The 19,422-nt window shown below is 41.3% G+C and overlaps 1 protein-coding gene across 2 annotated transcripts in view; it reads left to right on the plus strand.

Annotated features, from left to right (window-relative positions):
- pnpla8 (patatin-like phospholipase domain containing 8) overlaps positions 1–19,422 on the plus strand; it is a 100,471-nt gene that overhangs the window by 14,165 nt on the left and 66,884 nt on the right. For both annotated transcript variants that reach the window (XM_073059005.1, XM_073059007.1), the window contains exon 4: positions 10,216–10,367. In XM_073059005.1, coding sequence (XP_072915106.1) covers positions 10,216–10,367 — 152 coding nt within the window. The remainder of the gene's footprint in view (positions 1–10,215; positions 10,368–19,422) is intronic.

The following is a 19,422-nucleotide window of genomic DNA, read 5'->3' on the forward strand; positions in this document are numbered from 1 at the left end:
GAATAGGTTTAAGATCAGAGGCAAGAAATTCAAAATGGATATCAGGGGCAACAACTTTGCAAAAAAGGTGGTGCATACTTGGAATAAGCTGGAGTGGTTGAAGAAGGCAAAAAAAGGAGAATAAAACTACAGCTGTCCGACTCCTGCAGCAAGCAGTGACCCCTATTTCAGAGGCCAACATCAGAACGCCTTCCAAGCTCCATCGTGGGCATTAGCTCCCCAGCATTAGGCATTGCCTCAAAAAGGCTGTATCCATTATTAGGACCCCATCACCCAGGACATGCCCTCTTCTTATTGCTGCCATCAAGGAGGTGATACAGGAGCCTGAGGGCACACATTCAATGTTTTAGAAACAGCGTTTTCCTCTCTGCCATCAGATTTCTTAATGAACAAGGAACCCATGTACACTACCTCACTTTTTTTCTCTTTGCACTGCATATTTAATTATATATATATATAAAATTGTAATTTTTAGCTTTTTAAAAATCATGTATTGCACTGTACTGCTGCTGCAAAACAACAAAAACAACATATTTTAGAGCACACGCCAGTGATATTAAACCTGAACCTGAAGAGGGTGAACCCTTGCAGGGCATTGAGCCCCAATAGTGTACCTAGCAAGGCACTGAAAACCTGTGCCAACCAACTGGCTGGGGTGTTCAAGGAAATCTTCAATCTCAATACTGCAGCTGGAGATTCCCACCTACTTTAAAAGGGTGTCAATCATACTGGTGTCCAAGAAGAGTAGGGTGAGCTGCCTCAAAGTCTATTGAGCAATAGCACTTATATCTGATGTGATTAAGTGCTTTGAGAGGTTGGTCATGGCTAGAGTTAACTCCTGCCTGAGCAAAGACTTGGACCCATTGTAATTTGCTGACTGCCACAACAGGTCAACAGCAGATGTAATCTCACCGACTCTCCACTTGGCCTTGGACCACCTGGACAACCCCAATATCTATGTCAGGCTGCTGGCTATTAACTATAGTTCAGCATTCAACAGCATCATCCCCTCAGTACTAATCAACAATATATTTCATTAGGAGTTTGAGGAGATTTGGTATGTCATCAAAGACCCTAGCAAATTTCTACAGATACTTTGTGGTCAGCATTCTGACTGTTTGCATCACCATCTGATATGGAGGTGCAAATGCAGAGGATCAGATAAAGCTGCAGATGGTTGTAAACTCAGCCAGCTCCATCATTGGCACTAGCCTCCCCACTATAGCGGACATCTTCAAAAAGCTGAGGAAGGTGGCATCCATCATGAAAGATCCTCATAATTCAGGACTTCACCCTCTTCTCCGTAATACATTCAAGAAAAAGGTACAGGAGCCTGAAGATGCACACTCAATATTTTAGAAACAGCTTCTTCCCATCTGCCAGCAGAGTTATGAACTGTCCATGAAACCATGAACACTGTGACTTTTGCTCTTTTTGCACTTTTTAATATATTATTGTATTCTTATAGCAATTTTTAGGTATTGCACTTTACTGTTGCTGCAAAACAACAAATTTCACAACTTATGTCAGTTACAATAAACCTGATTCAGATTCTGGTTCACATTAGTAATGTTTAGGAGCCATTTAGGTAAGTACACAGATAGAAGTTTAGAGGACTATGGACCAAATGCAGGCCAGTGGGACTAGCTTGCTGGACAATAAATTGGCATGAATGAGTTGGGCCAAGGGATTATTTCTATGCTTGGAGACCATATGACCATAGATTTTATTTCACAATTTCTAAATAATTGTAATTGGTTTTAAACTGCAGCTAACATTTAAGTTCATTAAACTATTGGCAGTAATTAAGACATAAAATGAAGGGAACATTGAGTTAACTTGTCAGTTATCATGGGATTTGTTTAGAAGAATGGGTTGTACTAAGTGTGCCAGCTTAACGCAAGTGGATGGATACAAAACTTATCTGGTATCCATCTACCAAATGCCTCCAGCAAGCTAAGGTAGTGCTGGTGACTAGATGCTTTGTGTGCATTTCTACTCCAGTGCAGAAGTCCAGATCTCATCAGCAGGTGCATTGCCCATGTCAGAGCAATCTCACCTAATACTTAATTCAGTTGTAACAGTAAATAGATTTAGTTCAAGGGGGATTGGGCTGATAATATTGAAGGGGGAGAAAAGTATCATCATTAAGAGCTTGATTCTTTTCAGTGAGGTGAAAGACACGCTGTTGTGCCTTTTTCACCACACAGCCGGTATGTACAAACCATGTGAGATCCTTAGTGATGTTTATGCCGAGAACTTAAAGCTGTTCATCCTCTCAACCCATTGATGTCAATAAAAGTTAGCCTGATCCCATTCTCCCTGTAGTCCACAACCAGCTGCTTTGTTTTTGCAACATTGAGGGAGAGGTTGTTTTCTTGACACCACTGTGTCAGGGTGATGTCTTCTTCTCTGTAGGCTGCCTCATTATTATTTGAGTTTAGGCCTATCAGTTTAGTATCATCAGCACAATTACTTGGTAGATTGGAGCTGGGGGTGGCGGCACAGTCATGGGTATTAGCCAGGGCATCAACGGATATGGGGAGAAGTCAGGAGTGGGGATGTCTGGAAGAATTGGATCAGCCCATGATTGAATGGCAGAGCAGACTTGATGGGCCAAATGGCCTACTTCTACTATATCTTATGGTCTTGTGTATACAGAGAGTAAAGGAGAGTAAGATACAGCCCTGAGGGGCACCTGTGTTGAGGGTCAGAGGACAGAGATGAGAGAGCCCACTCTTAGCACCTGCTGGTGATCTGACAGGAAGTCCAGGATCCAGCTACACAAGGCAGGGTGAAGGCGGAGATCTCTGACACCACTATGTCAGGGTGATGACTTCTTCTCTGTAAGCTGCCTCATTATTATTTGAGATTGGAGGGAATTATGGTGTTGAATGGTGAACTGTAGTCCAAAAACAGCATTCTCACATTAGCATCCTTCTCCAGATGTGTAAGGGCGGTGTGTAGAGCTGTGGCTATTGCATCATCTGTCGATCGGCTATGTCGGTAGGCAAATTGTAGGGAGTCCAGTGTGGGTGGTAGCATACTGCAGATATAATCCCTGACCAGGCTCTCAAAGCATTTGCTTATAGTGGAGGTGAGCGTGGCAGAATGCCAGTTGTTTAGACATACTACTTTGGTCTTTTTAGGTAAGGGAATATGGTGGATAGTTTGAAGCAGGAGGGCACTCTAATTGTTTCAAATTTTCTCTCTCCTTTTTAAAATAGTGGTCTGTGTTAGCTGCCTTCAAATCCACAGAAGCAATTCCAGAAGCTGTAGAATTGGCATAATAGCCAGAGTACACCCTATCTCTCTAGATGCCTCTTGAATAGAGGTCTTTTAAATTCTTGGGTTTTGTCCCTGCCACAATATTTTTGAGTATTGCACCACAGTGTCACTTAGTGGTCAGATGTAAAATTACAGGTACTTTGAAACAGTTTGCAGCATCAAATATCATATTAATGGTGAAAACTCTATTTTAAAATAGCATTGTGATGGTGTAGATACAGACTATATGGGGAAGCCCCACACGAACAACTAATGTAGGATTTCTTCTGATCGCACATTATTGCATGGGCATGCTTAGCCCACTGCTCGAATCTCTCTCTACTCATGACTATACTAGGCACAATAAAAACACCATCTACAAATTTTCCAATGAGACCACTGTTCTTGTCAACTAGTGACGAGGAGGTGTACAGGAGTGAGCTAGATAAGCTGGTTGAGTGGTGTTGTAACGACAGCCTTGCCTGTCAACATCTGTAAGACCAAGGAATTGATTGTGGGCTTCAAGAAGGGGATACTGGGAGGATAGACACCAACCAGCTGTTGTTGAGGGGTCAGCAGTAGAAAGGGGTAAGCAGCTTCAAGTTTGGTGTCAATATCTTAGAGGATCTATCCTGGACCCAACATATTGATACATTCACAAAGAAGGCACACCAGCGGCTATACTTCATTAGAGTTTAAGGTGATTTCGTATGTCACCAAAGATTCTAGCATATTTCTATAGATGTACTGTACATGGAGAGCAATCTGACTGGTTGCATCACTACTTGGTATGGAGGCTCCAATGCACAGGATTTCAAGAGGCTGCAGAGGGTTGTAGATTCAGCCAACTCCATCCTGGACACAAACCTCCCACCATTGAGGGCATCTTCAAAAGGTGGTGATTAAAGAAGGTGACCTCCATCAATAAGGATCCTCACCATCTGGCCACACCCTTAATTGCTGCAATCAGGGAGGCAGGGAAGAGGTACAGGAGCCTGAAGACGCACAGTCAGCATTTTAGGAACAGCCTCTTCCCCTCTGCCATCAGATTTCTGAAAGTGCTCGTGGGTTCATGAACCAGTCTCATAAATCCTCTTTCGCAGTATGTATGTATTTATTTATTTCTAAGTGAAGCTTATAATTTTTATGTCCTGCCTTATACTGCTGCAACAAAACAAATTTCATGATATGTCAGTGTTAATAAACCCGATTCTGATTACATTCTTAATGATGTTTGAATTCCTTGATTAACTATTGGTATTGAAATTATGCTGATGGTATGATTGAGGGAGGGCCTTTTATTCAGTTAAGCTGGAAATACCCAGTGATATAACATTATAGATTTTGACATTCCAGGACTGAACCTTAAAACACCTGAGCAGTCTCAAGTCCCTTTGGCTGTATGGATTGCTACTGTTGCAGTCATGGCTTGAATAATAAGAGCCAAAGAAATATGGGAGCTAAGTTTCATACATTGGCTTGAGTATAGGTTCTTACCTATTTCCTCCCACCCTAATCCACACCAGATATTATTTAATAAAATGATTCATTCTTGTGGAGCAAATAAGCTGGTGATATTTGTAGAGAATGGGAAATGGTGGAAGTGTGGTGTGGTAGAGGGAAAAGATGATAGAGTTGTGTGATGCAGTTGTCTACTATATGGGCATCAGTTTTAAATCTCACAAAGACAGATTGGGAAATAAAATTTAATAAGTCAAGCAATTTGGTGTGTCCCAGTGGTGCAGCTAGCAGAGCAGCTTAATGTGGGCAGTGTAAATTGCCCCCAATCTGCACATAGGCGGCAGGATCAATGTAAATGTGTGCTTGATGGTCAGTGAGGACTTGGGCTATAGGATGTGTTTCTGTTCTGTACAGTTCCATGATTCTAAGGGCATTTGGGAAAGAAAAAGTGCTGATCAAGTTGTTTACACCTTGGAAACCCTGCAGTATTGATTTTGCTAATACTTACTGTGAGAGAGAGGAGTTAATTAAACATAGAAACATAGAAAATCTACAGCACAATACAGGTCCCTCGGCCCACAAAGGTGTGCCGAACATGTCCCTACCTTAGATATTACATGGGTTACCCATAGCCCATTATTTTTCTAAGCTCCATGTACCTATCCAAAAGTCTCTTAAAAGACCCTATCGTATCCGCCTCCACCACCGTTGCTGGCAGCCCATCCATGCACTCACCACTCTCTGCGTAAAAAAACAACAAAACAACAACAACAAACAGCAACAACTTACCCCTGACATCTGCTCTGTACCTACTCCCAAGTACCTTAAACCTGTGCCCTCTTGTGACAGCCATTTCAGCCCTGGGAAAAAGCCTCTGACTATCCACATGATCAATGCTTCTCATCATCTTATACACCTCTATCAGGTCACCTTTCATCCTCCGTTGCTCCAAGGAGAAAAAGCTGAGTTCACTTAACCTGTTTTCATAAGGCATGCTCCCCAATCCAGGCAACATCCTGGTAAATCTCCTCTGCAGCCTTTCTATGGTTTCCACATCCTTCCTGTAGTGAGGCGACCAGAACTGAGCACAGTACTGTACTCCAAGTGGGGTCTGACCAGAGTCCTATATAGCTGCAACATTACTTCTCGGCTCCTAAATTCATTTCCACAATTGATGAAGGCCAATACACTGTATGCCTTCTTAACCACAGAGTCAACCTGCACAGCTGCTTTGAGCATCCTATGGACTCGGACCCCAAGATCCCTCTGATCCTCCACACTGCCAAGAGTCTTACCATTAATACTATATTCTGCCATCATATTTGACCTACCAGAATGAACCACTTCCCACTTACCTGGGTTGAACTCCATCTGCCACTTCTCAGCCCAGTTTTGCATCCTGTCAATGTCCCGCTATAACCTCTGACAGCTCTCCACACTATCCACAACACCCCCAACCTTTGTGTCATCAGCAAACTTACTAACTCATTGCTCCACTTCCTCTTCCAGGTCATTTATAGAAATCATGAAGAGTAAGGGTCCCGGAACAGATCCCTGAAGCACACCACTGGTTGCTGACCTCCATGCAGAATATGACCAGTCTACAATCACTCTGCCTTCTGTGGGCGAGCCATTTCTGGATCCACAAAGCAATGTCCCCTTGGATCCCATGCCTCCTTACTTTCTCAATAAGCCTTGCATGGGGTACCTTATCAAATGCCTTGCTGAAATCCATATACACTACACCTACTGCTCTTCCTTCATCAATGTATTTAGCCACATCCTCAAAAAATTCAGTCAGGCTCGTCAGGCATGACCTGTCCTTGACAAAGCCATGCTGACTATTCCTAATCATATTACACCTCCCCAAATGTTCATAAATCCTGTCTCTCAAGATCTTTTCTATCAACTTAACAGACACTGAAGTAAGACTTACTGGTCTATAATTTCCTGGGCTATCTCTACTCCCTTTCTTGAATAAGGGACCATCTGCAACCCTCCAATCCTCTGGAACCTCTCCCGTCCCCATTGATGATGTAAAGATCATCGCCGAAGGCTCAACAATCTCCTCCCTCACCTCCCACAGTAGCCTGGAGTACATCTCATCTGGTCCCGGTGACTTATCCAACTTGATGCTTTCCAAAAGCTCCTGCACATCCTCTTTCTTAATATCTACATGCTCAAGCTTTTCAGTCTGCTGCAAGTCATCACTACAATCACCAAGATCCTTTTCCATAGTGAATACTGAAGTAAAGTATTCATTAGGTACCTCTGCTATTTCCTCCTATTCCATACCACTTTCCCAATGTCACACTTGATAGGTCCTATTCCTTCATATCTTATCCTCTTGCTCTTCACATACTTGTAGAATGCCTTGGGGTTTTCCTTAATCCTGCCCGCCAAGGCCTTCTCATGGCCCCTTCTGACTCTCCTAATTTCCTTCTTTAGTTCCTTCCTGTTAGCCTTATAATCTTCTAGATCTCTAACATTACCTATCTTTCTGAACCTTTTGTAATCTTTTCTTCTTGACTAAATTTATTACAGCCTTTGTACACCACAGTTCCTGTACCCTACCATAACTTCCCTGTCTAATTGGAACATACCTATGCAGAACTCCACACAAATATCCCCTGAACATTTGCCACATTTCTTCCGTACCTTTCCCTGAGAACATCTGTTCCCAATTTAAGCTTCCAAGTTCCTGCTTGATAGCATCATAATTCCCCTTACTCCAATTAAACGCTTTTCTTACTTGTCTGTTCCTATCTCTCTCCAGTACTATTGTAAAGAAGATAGAATTATGATCACTATCTTCAAAATGCTCTCCCACTGAGAGATCTGTCACCTGACCAGGTTAATTTCCCAATACCAAATCAAGTACAGTCTCTTGTAGGCTTATCTACATATTGTGTCAAGAAACCTTCCTGAACACACCTAACAAACTCATGTAAACCCCTTGCTCTAGGGAGATGCCATTCGATATTTGGGAAATTAAAATCTCCCACCACGACAGCTCTGTTATTGTTACACTTTTCCAGGATCTGTTTCCCTATCTGCTCCTCGATACCCCTGTTACTATTGGGCGGCCTATAAAAAAAAACACCTAGTAGAGTTATTGACCCCTTCCTGTTCCTAACCTCCACCCACAGAGACTCCGTAGACCCCTGGTCCCCAACCACCAGGACGCAGCTGCAGACAACCCTCCATGACATCCACCTTTTCTGCAGCCATAACACTATCTCTGATCAACAGTGCCATGCTCCCACCTCTAGCTTCCCTCCCTGTCCTTACTGAAACATCTAAACCCCGGTAATGGCCACCACATCATACCTCCACGTACTGATCCACGCTCTAAGCTCTTCTGTTTTGTTCACAACACTCCTTGTGTTAAAATAGACACATCTCAAACCGTCGGTCTGAGCATGTCCCTTCTCTATCACCTGTCTATCCTCACTCTCGCATCGTCTCCAAGCTTACTCTATTTGTGAGCCAACAGCCTCTTTCTCCGTCTCTTCAGTTTGATTCCCACCCAGCAGCAATCCTAGTTGACACTATCCCCAATAGCCTTTGCAAACCTCCCTGCCAGGATATTTGCCCCCCCTGGGATTTGTGCAACCTGTCCTTTTTGTACAGGTCACACGTGCCCCAAAAGAGGTCCCAATGATCCAGAAATCTGAATCCCTGAACCCTGCTCTAATCCCTCAGCCACACATTTATCCTCCACCTCATTCTATTCCTATACAGTCGACCCTCCTTATCCGCGGAGGATTGGTTCCGGGACCCCTCGTGAATATCAAAAAACATGGATGCTCAAGTCCCTTATTTAACCTGTTTCAATGCGGTGATCTTTAGGACCCAGCAGAACCCCGGACCTTATTTAACCTGTATCAGTGCGGTGGACTTTAGGACCTGGCGCAGCTCTAAATCCGAAGTGTTACTGTTCATGAAAATAATCACGGTCATGATTGAAAATAAAGTGGAAGCAATAAAGCGATCTGAAAGAGGTGAAACACCATCGGTCATTGGAAAATTAGACTATAGTCGGTCAACGATCGGAACAATTTTAATGGAGCATTTGAAATGCCCTGCCCCGATGAAAGCTACAATTATTACTAAGCAAGGCAGTGGTTTAGTTATTGAAATACATGTTTCTTGAGTGTTTTATATGCATAGAAAGGTAAAATATATTCTATATACTAAGACAAACGTTTTACTAACAGAGGCTACGTAATACAGGATGTACCTGTTCTGACTTCAAATCTGACTTAAAGACAGACTCAGGAACGGAACTTTTTCATAACCTGGGGACCGCCTGTTCTTTTAAATCATCTCTAGATTACTTATAATACCTAATACAATGTAAATGCCATGTAAATAGTTGTTATACTGTATTGTTTAGGGAAAAATTATGAAAAAAATAGCCTGTACATGCTCAAACAACAAGTACTGGAGAGAGAACTTCCGGGTTTTCCTGATCCGCAGTTGGTTGAATCTGCGCATGCGGAACCCGCGGATAAGGAGGGCTGACTGTACTCACTGTCACGTGGCACAGGCAGTAGTCCCGAGATTGCTATCTTTGCAGTCCTGCTTTTCAGCTTCTTTCCTAACTCCCTGTAGTCTGTTTTCAGGACCTCTTCCCTTTTCCTACCTATGTCATTGGTACCAATATATACCACGACCTCTGGCTGTTCTCCCTCCCACTGCAGGATATCGTGGATGTGATCTGAAACATCTCAGACCTTGGCACCTGGCAGGCAAACTACCATTCAAGTTTCTTTCCTGTGTCCACAGAATCGCCTGTCTGACCCCTTAACTATGGAGCTCCCTATCACTACTGCCTTTCTCTTCTTTTCCCTACCCATCTGAGCCACTGGGCCCAATTAATATTGAATTGTTATATACTATACAACAGAAGGGTGGTTTATAGCTGAAAATTTATAAGTGAAGAGTGATTTTATAGATAATGAAAACCTGAGCTTCAAGATCTGCACCTTTCTTTCATGCACCAAATTTTAAATACAAGGTTATTAACACCTGAAGAACAATAAATGCTTTTTCCATTAGCAAGATGCCGTGCAGACTTTCTGTTAGCTTCCTATCTGCAGCAAGTGGGAAGTCTGAAAGTACGATTTAAATAGGGGAAGTGAATTGGAGTATTGACTTCTACAGACCAATTAAAATGGGCCCACAGTCAAGCATTTTAGAAATTGTTTTTAGGTCATGTAATTTAGCAAAAAAGTTAAAATAATTTGCAACATGCAGTGGTTGTCACTAGATACTGGCCTTACACTTTGTAGAACATATTTGAGTGCTAAAAATACTGACTCTCAAGTTATTCCATAAAATATCAGTGCTCCCTTTCCACTGAATAGTTTTGTGCAATGTTTTGTTTAAAAGCTAGCTGAGTATAACTTAATCCTTTAAACATGCATTATAATATTTGTGATAAATGCTTCACAGCATTCTACAACTTGTGTCTTTAAACAGGAGAAGCTAATTCCTTGCTTGTTACGCCTGAGGCAGGCAAATGATGAAGCCCTTCAGAGTGCAGTCAGAGAGGCTCTGGCTTTAATTGGGTATTCAAATCCTACTAAAGGCCGTGGTATTCGAGTCTTGGCTATTGATGGAGGAGGAACAAGGTAATTAATTTACTGTTTTATTTAAATAGTGGCAACTAATATTGTATCTAAGGCTACATCCACACTAGACCAGATAATTTTCAAAACGCCGGTTTCGAGTAAAAATGACACGTCCACTCTGTGCTTTTTTGAAAATATCTCTATCCACACTGAAACGGAGATTTCGGCGAATCTCCTCCTCTTGCGCATGCGCAGGACACATCTACTAAAAACAAGCGACATGTTTGGTGTCGAATCTCGCCGTAAAAGTGTGCGCTTGTGTGGTTACAGACTAGAAAAACTTAAAACGACTGACAGCTGTTGGCTCTCGCGCAGGAGAACTTAAAACTAAAAAAAAATACTGGATCGTACGGCGGCAGATTGACCTGGCTGACGACGAACATTGAAAAACTGACTAACTCTGTTGCATTAATAAAGCACCTTGTTAAATGTATAAAACATGTCTGCATCAGTGTTATATTTCCGTACAATGTTACATTAGGCTGTTACACATCTATTGTCAGAGAAGTACTTGCATAAATGGGTAAACCACCTTCATACGAGCAAGGACAGAAAGCAGGGCAAAGTGAGTACTGTATACTTATTTATTCAGTAAGTTATGGGTCAAAGTATTTGGTGAGTACATTTCTAACTCTTCTGGCTTCAGTCTCTTTGCTGTCTGTTCTGAAATTGTTAGGTTGCTTTCAAGAAAACAATGAAATAGCATGCTGCCGTCTGATAGCGTTTTCAGAAGTCTCCGGCTACGCTGTCCACACTGATCTGCCAGAGCAGCATTTTCAAAAATAACCCACCCTGGAAAGTATTTCTGAAAAGCTCCATTTTCGGGGGACGATAACGCCATTTTAGTGTGGACGGAGGGTAAAAACGAAGAGAAAAAGCTTCGGTTACGGATTTATCCGGCGTAGTGTGGATGTAGCCTAAGTAATATTCCTCCCTTATCACTGAACAGACAACTGACAAAGTCGTTGAACAGATAGTACACAGGTTTTCTGGCAGCTCTAGTTTTACATTTGCTATATTCATTTTTTGTGGTATTTGTTCTTTTGCCTGATAGAATTATATGGCAAAATAATTTTAATTTAAATATTCTTATATTTAAATTCTTAAATTTAATTTAATATTCTTATAGTGATGTTTATGCATGGTTGAACAATATTTCTTACAATCTTGTACTTTTACTGGTGGTAAAAGTTAACAATTGAAAATTGGTTAATTGCAATGAAGCCCAGTCAAACAAAATAAATTTTAAGATTTGTCTGGAGCACATTAGTTAATGGAATTGCCATTAGTAAAGCTCTATGTTAGCATTCAGCGGAAACTTAAGTTGATCATCCACCTGAACATTATGGTTACCAAAACAGTTCAGAGGCTAAGGAAGATGTGGTAAGTTGCTGATTTTCAGATTCTACACTGGCAAAGAAATATAATGGAAAATTCCTCTTCACTTTTGCCTGGATAGGATTATGTGTGTAGTATTCAAGAATCCCTGTACCATCTAGAACTAAGTTCTTCACCAGATCAACATCTGATAACACAACTAAAATCCAGATCTCCTCTTCCTTAAGTGCACCTTGGCAGCACTGTGTTCCAAATACTGTGCAGACTCTGCAGCAATTGCCAAAACTTTATTGAAGAGAACTGAAATAAACCATAATGTCCACCAAGAGTGGGTTAGCAGGTAGATGGGAGCATTCAGCTCCACATTGTGCACTGTACCAATTATGAAATTCATTGCTAGGTCAGAATCCCAGAGCTCATTACCTAACAACTTTGTTGAATTGTCTTCATTACATTAATGCAACAGTTTAAGAAGTGGCTCATCATCACCTTCTCAATAGGGGATGGGCAAAAATGCTTGCTTTATCAGAGACACAGTATTCAAAGAATAAGTTTATGAATTGTTAATGTGACAACTCGTCTACTCTTCTGCAATTGCAAATCTGTCACATTTCCAACAAGATATCCCTGAAAATTGCTAAAATGTAGATTTTTCTTTGCTAAGGGCATCTTCTGTGACCACACTACACTTTTTATGTGTCTCTGCATCCAGTAAATGGCCATTTTTGTCCTACTCGAATTGTTCTCAGTTTGGCCTCTGTCTTGTAATAAAATACAAAGCTGAAAAGCATCATGGCAGTAAATTGATGATTCAGGTTGCTGACCTAAATTAATTGAGGAAAATAATCTCAATATCTGCCCAGTATTTAATTTTCTGTAGTTTTACACTCTGCAACGAAAATACATCTCATTTTTCATTTGCAAACTCTTGCTCTGCCCCTTCTCCTCACCTATTTCTTTCAGACTAGATGAAGGGCCTTGACCAAAAATGTGAACTGTCCATTTCTCTCCACAGAGCAATGAAAAAAAACTGCTGGAACATCTCTGTTGGCTAAACAAACATTATTGGGGAAAGGAGTTGTCAAATGTTTTAGGTTGAAATCTTGCATGTGTGTCTTCCTCTAGAGATGCTGCCTGACCTGTTGAGTTCCTCTGACTTTTGTGCTCCTGATTCCAACATATTACAAAGGAAAAAGTGCTAGGCAAACTGAAAGCTCTTAAGATGGTTAAGTCACCAAAGTTAACAGATTCATTGGTCATGATCTTTCAAGAATCACTTGATTCTGGCATGGTCCTGGAGGAGTGGAAAAGTGCAACTCCACTCTTTAAGAAGGGAGGAAGACAAAAGAGAGGAAATTATAGGCAAGTTAGCCTCAGTGGTTGGGAAAGTCTTGGAGTCAATTACTAAGGATGAGGTTTCAGGGTACTTGGAGACTAATGATAAAATAAGTCAAAGTTGGCATAGTTTCTCTGAAGAGAAATCTTGCCTGACAAATCTGTTACAGTTCTTCAAGGAAGTAGCAAGCAGGATGGACAAAGGAGAGGTGATGGATGTCATTTACTTAGATTTTCAGAAGGCATTTGATAAGGTGCCTCACATGAGGCTGCTTACAAAAAGATCCTATGGTGTTACAGGAAATATGCTGGCATGGATAGAGGATTGCTGACAAGCAGGAGGCAGTGAGTGGGAATAAAGAGGGCCGTTTCTGGTTGGCTGCCAGTGACTAGTGGTGTTCCTCAGGTCAGTATTGGAACAGTTACTTTTCACATTGTCAGTGATTTAGATAGTGGAATTGTTGGCTCTGTGGCAAAGTTTGCAGATGATACAAAGATAGGTGGAGGGGTAGGTAGTGCTGAGGAAGCAATGCAATTGCAGCATGACTTGGACAAATTGGAAGAATGGGCAAAAAAGCAGCAGATGGAATACAGTGTTGGGAAATGTGTGATAGTGTATTTTTGTAAAAGGAACAATAGTGCAGACTATTACCAAAGTGGGGAGAAAATTGAAACATTAGAGGTGCACTGGGACTTAGGAGTCCTCGTGCAAGACTCCCAAAAAGTTAATTCACAGGTTGACTCTGGTAAAAAGGCAAATGCAATGTTGGCATTTATTTCAGGGGGAATAGAGTATAAAAACAAGAAGATAATGCTGATGCTTTATAAGACATTAGTCAGGCTCACCAAGAGTGTTGTCAACAGTTTTGGGCCCTATATCTCAGAAAGGATGTGTTGTTATTGGAGAGTCCAGAGGAGGTTCACTGGGATAATTCTTGGGAATGAAGAAGTTAACATATAAGGAGCGTTTGGCAGCATTGGGCCTGTACTCACTGGAATTTAGAAGAATGTGTAAGGATCTCTTTGAAGCTACCAAATGTTGATAGCACTCATAAAGGGGATATGGTGAGGATGTTTCCTCTGATAGGGTTATCCAGAACTAGAGGGCACAGCCTCAAAATTGAGGGGCGACCTTTTAGAACAGAAGTAAAGAGGAATATTTTTAGCCAAAGAGTGGTGAATTTGTGGAATGCTCTGCCACAGACTGCGGCGAAGACCAAGTACATGGGTATATTTAAAGTGGAAGTTGATAGATTCTTGATTGGTTGGGGAATCAAGGGATATGGTAAGAGGGCAGGTGTATGGGGTTGAATGGGATCCAGAATCAGCTGTGATGAAATGGCAGAGCAGACTCGATAGGCTGCATGGCCTAATTCTTCTCCTATATCTTCTGGTCTTATCTGCAATCTCAGGTGTCTCCAGCCAAAATGTTTGAACAGTGTGGAAAATTTCTAGCTGTGCAGAGTTCATTTTGTTTATAATATTTAGGACATAATGCATTAAAATGAATTAGAAAAAGAACCTGAAGCCCTCAGATTAAAAGTTCAGTTTGAAACATGTTTAAGAGGTTTGTTTGTCACCCAAATGGATAGCAAATGTAGCTACAGACTCTTTCAATTTTTCTATAAAGTCAAAACCTGTTTTCATATTTTGAGAAAATAATTTTGTAAAAATTATGTTGATCTTCTAAACAACCATCGTTGCTCCAAGCAAGATCTGCCCATTTTCGCTCATTGACCTGTTCAAAAAAGAACATGAAATTCATCTTAATATTGTATTTAAACTCATAGTTTTACAGTGTAGAAATGGTTCAAGTACCTCTTAAGTGTGGTAATTGTATTTGATTCCAGCATCTATTTACTGTAAATTCCCTACCTCCTTTTTGACTTCCCAAAATTCAGTAGCTCGCACTTGTCATGATTAAATTGTATTCATCAATGCTCTGCTCAATTTTACGTCTGATCTATATTCTGCTGAAGCCTTAGACAATATTCACACCTATCCACAGCCGTTTACAAAGTTATTAATCATACCTTCTACATTCACATCCAATTTTGCAAACAGCAAAGATTTCAGCACCAGTACCTGCAATTAGTCATAGACTTCCAATCCAAAAAACATCCTTCCACCTCTTTAGTCAGCCTCATCAAATCACCGAGCCTATTTTGCATCCCATTAGCAAAACCCAACCTTCTGGACTTGTCAAAAGCCTTAGTGAAGTTCATATAGACTATGTCTACCTAATTGCCTTAATCATTTTCTTTTGTAACCTCCTTTGGTACACAAAGCCATGCTGGCTATCTCTGATCATTCCCTGCCTTGCCAAATGTACTTAAGACAATTTACAATGACCAATTAACTTACTAACCGGTACATCTTTGAATGTGGGAGGAAACCGGAGCACCCAGAGGAAGCCCATGTATTCACAGGAAGGATGTGCAAACTTCTAACTTCGAAATTGAACTCCAATGCCCCGAGCTGTAATAACATTGCACTAACTGCTGTGCTATCATTGTGGCCCAGATGTTGCTTTATCCTCAAGTATTTGCTCCCAATGTATTTTTGCATTATTCTATTTTGCACTATTGAAATCAGCCTTCCTCATTTTAAGGAGTAACTGTCAGTTACTATTACTAATACAATGACAGGGACAGCTGTAAGATCAGGGTTCAATTCCCGCTGCTGTCTCTAAGGAGTTTGTACATTCTCCTTGTGACCCCATTGGTTTCCTCTAGTTGCTCTGGTTTCCTCCCATGTTCTGAAGATGTTGTTAGGGTTTGTTGAGTTGTGGGCAAGCTATATTGGCACCAGAAACATGGCAAAACATGATGCCAGCACATTCCTCACTGATCTGATTTGACACAAATGACATGTTTTGATGTACATGTAACAAATAAAGCTAATCAAGAATGCTTACTGTGCCATCTCATACTCACACTTGGAAAGTCTTATCATCTGGCTATGCTTCTATTCACGGTGCACAGATGGAGACTGAAGACTGCAGCACCAATAGAGAGGACCAAGAAGGTATGGGCTAGGGAGGCAAAGGAGCACTTACAGGATTGCTTCGAGTCGGTGGACTGGACCGTATTCAGGGATTCATCTTCGAGTTTGAATGAATGCACCACAGTAGTCACTGATTTCATTAAGACTTGTGGATGAGTGTGTGCCTATGAGAATATATCTTAATACCCAAATCAGAATCTGTGGATGAACCAGGAGATTTGCATTCTGCTGAGGGCTAGATATGTGGCATTCAGGTCTGGCAAGCAAACCCAGTATAACTTAGAGAGGGCTATCTCAAGAACAAAAGCACAATTCCTATTGAGGTTAAGAGGCGGTGTCGAATGCATATTCACTCTGGCAGGGTTTGCAGGTCATTACTTCCTGCAAAGCGAAGGCTAACATGAATGACAGTGATGCTTCACTCCCAGATGAGCTCAATGCCTTTTATGCATGCTTTTAAAGGGAGAATATAATTACAGCTATGAGGATTCCTGCAGCATCTGGTGACCCTGTGATCTCTCTCTTGGAGGCTGGCATCAGAGGGTCTTTCGACAGGGGGAACACTCGTGAGGTGACAGGCCTTGATGATGTACCTGGTAGGGCTCTGGAAAAAGTTTGCCAACTAGCTGGCGGGTGGTCAAAGATATTCTCAATGCTACATTTGGAATTTCCCACCTGCTTCAAAAGGGCAACAATCAAACCAGCGCTCAAGAAGAGCAGGGTGAGCTGCCTTAGATTGTCCAGTAGCACTCACATCTACAGTGATGAAGTGCTTTGAGCAGCTGGTTATGGCTAGAATCAACTCCTGTCTAATCAATGACCTGGAGCCACTGTAATTTGCCTATTGCCACAATAGACCTACAGCGGATGTAATTTCATTGATTCTTCATACAGCCTTGGTCACCTGGACAATACTAATACTTATGTCAGGCTGTTGTTTATTGACTACAGCTCAGTGTTTAACACATCATTCTGACAGGTCTAATCAAAAAGCTCCAAACCCTGTACATCCCTCTACAACTGGATCCTCAACTTCCCCACTGGAAGACCACAGTCTGGGTGGATCGGAAATAACATCTCCACTGTACTGATAATCAACACTGGCAAACCTCAATGATGTGTGCTTAGCCCACTGCTCTACTGTCTCGACATCCATGACTGTGTGGCTAGGTACAGCCCAAATGCCATCTAAAAATTTGCTGACGACTTAACTATTGTTGGCAGAATTTCAGATGGTGGTGAGAAGGCATACAGGAGTGAGGTAGATTAGCTGGTTGAATGGTGTTGCAGCAATGTCAGTAAGACCAAAGAATTGATTATAAATTCAGAAAGGTTCAGATGAGGGAACACACCAGTACTCATCGAGGGATCAGAAGTGGAAAGGATGAGCAGTTTCAAGTTCCTGGGTATCAGCATCTCAGAGGATATATCTTTGGCCCAGCATATTGATGTAGTTACAAAGAAGGCATGACAGCTGTTATACCTCATTAGGAATTTGAGGAGATTTGGTATGTTACCAAAGACACTTGCAAATTTCTGCAGATGTACCATGGCTACCAATTCTAACTGGTTGCATCACCACAGGATTGAAGTAAGCTGCAGAAAGTTGTAATCTCTTTTGGCTCCATCATGGGCACTAGACTCTCCAGCATCCTGGATATCTTCAAGGAGCGATGCTTCAAAAAGATGGCATCCATCTTTAAGGGCCCCCATCATCCAGGATATGCCCTCTTCTCATTGCTTCCATCAGGGAGGAGGTATCGGAGCCTGAAAGCACGTACTCAACAATTCAGAAAAAGCTGCTTCTGCTTTGCCATCAGATTTCTGAATGGACATTGAAACCATGAGTACTACTTCACTATTTTTTTCTTTGTGCACTACTTATTTAACATGTGTGTGTGTGTGTGTTTTATTTTATTTATACACACACACACACACACACACACACACACACACACACACACACACACACACACACACACACACACACACACACACACACACACACACACACACACACACACACACACACACACACACACACACACACTGTAATTTACAGTTATGTATAGCAAAGCCCTGCTGCCCCATAACAACAAATTTCATGACATATGCCAGTGATATTAAAACTGATTTTCATTCTTAAATCTCAAAATATTTTAAAAAATCTTAGTTTCTGTCATCTAAATCATTGACTTATAATGTGAAAAGCTGTGGACCCAGCACCAACTCCAGCGGTCACTGGCAGCCAACCAGAAAAGGCCCCCTTATTCCCACTCTTTGCTTTCTGCCAGTCAGCCTGTATTCTGTCCATACTGGTATCTTTCCTGTAATACCATGGGCTGTTGTCTTATTTGGTAGTCTCGTGTGGCACCTTGTCAAAGGCCTTCTGAAAATCCAAGTAAACAACATCCACTGAGTCTCCTTTGTCTATCCTGCCTGTTATTTCTTCAAAGAATTTGAACAAGCAAGATTTCCATGGAAACCATGCTAATTTCAGCTTATTTTATCATGTGCCTCCAAGTACTTAAGTCAGGTGAACTGGCCTATAATTTCCTGTCTTTTGACTCCCTTCCTTCTTAAATAGTTACAAGGTTCAAAGTTTCATTTGTTATCAAGGTATACAACTCTGAAATTCTTCTCCACGTAGCCATGAAACCAGGAAAGAAAAGAACAGCGGCATGATCATCAACCTCCAGTTAATTGAGGACTGTTCAAACTAGGGAATGGAGGGACAGAAAACTTAGGACAGGCCAGGTTCAACTGTTTAAACACCATAGTGGGGAATAACATATTAGGACATAAACCGATTAAAGGCTTCAAAAATATAAAAATTGGTCAGGATAGGATGAAAGACATCAGTAGGAGATTAATAATGGCCTGTATAAATGCAAGAAGTATTAAGAATAAAGTAAATAAGCTCGAATTATATGCAAGGGCATATAAATATGATAAAAAGCAATAACTGAAAACTGGCAGACCTCGGAATGGTGATGAATATAGCATTAAAGGATATATTTACTTACGAAAGAAGGGAAGATTATAAAGATGGAGGAGTAGCCATATACATAAGAGAGAATTTAAACGTGAAGCTGCTTATGATAGGAGATGAATCGAGACTTAGTGAAGATACCTGGCTGAGAATTGAAAACTATAAAGATAAAGGAATGACATTGGGTGTATGTTATAGAACCCCCCCCCCCCCCCCCCAATGCTGATGATGATTTTAATAAACATCTCTCTCAGAATATTAAAAAATCAAGTTCTGAGGGTGATTTTATAGTTGTGGGAGACTTTAATTTCCTGGGAGAACCCAGTGACTAATGGATTACAGGAAAGTGAGTTCATTGAGATATTGAATGATTTTTTTTTGGAC

This window comes from Hemitrygon akajei, chromosome 10 (assembly GCF_048418815.1).
Source record: "Hemitrygon akajei chromosome 10, sHemAka1.3, whole genome shotgun sequence".
Taxonomy (NCBI): Eukaryota; Metazoa; Chordata; class Chondrichthyes; order Myliobatiformes; family Dasyatidae; genus Hemitrygon; species Hemitrygon akajei.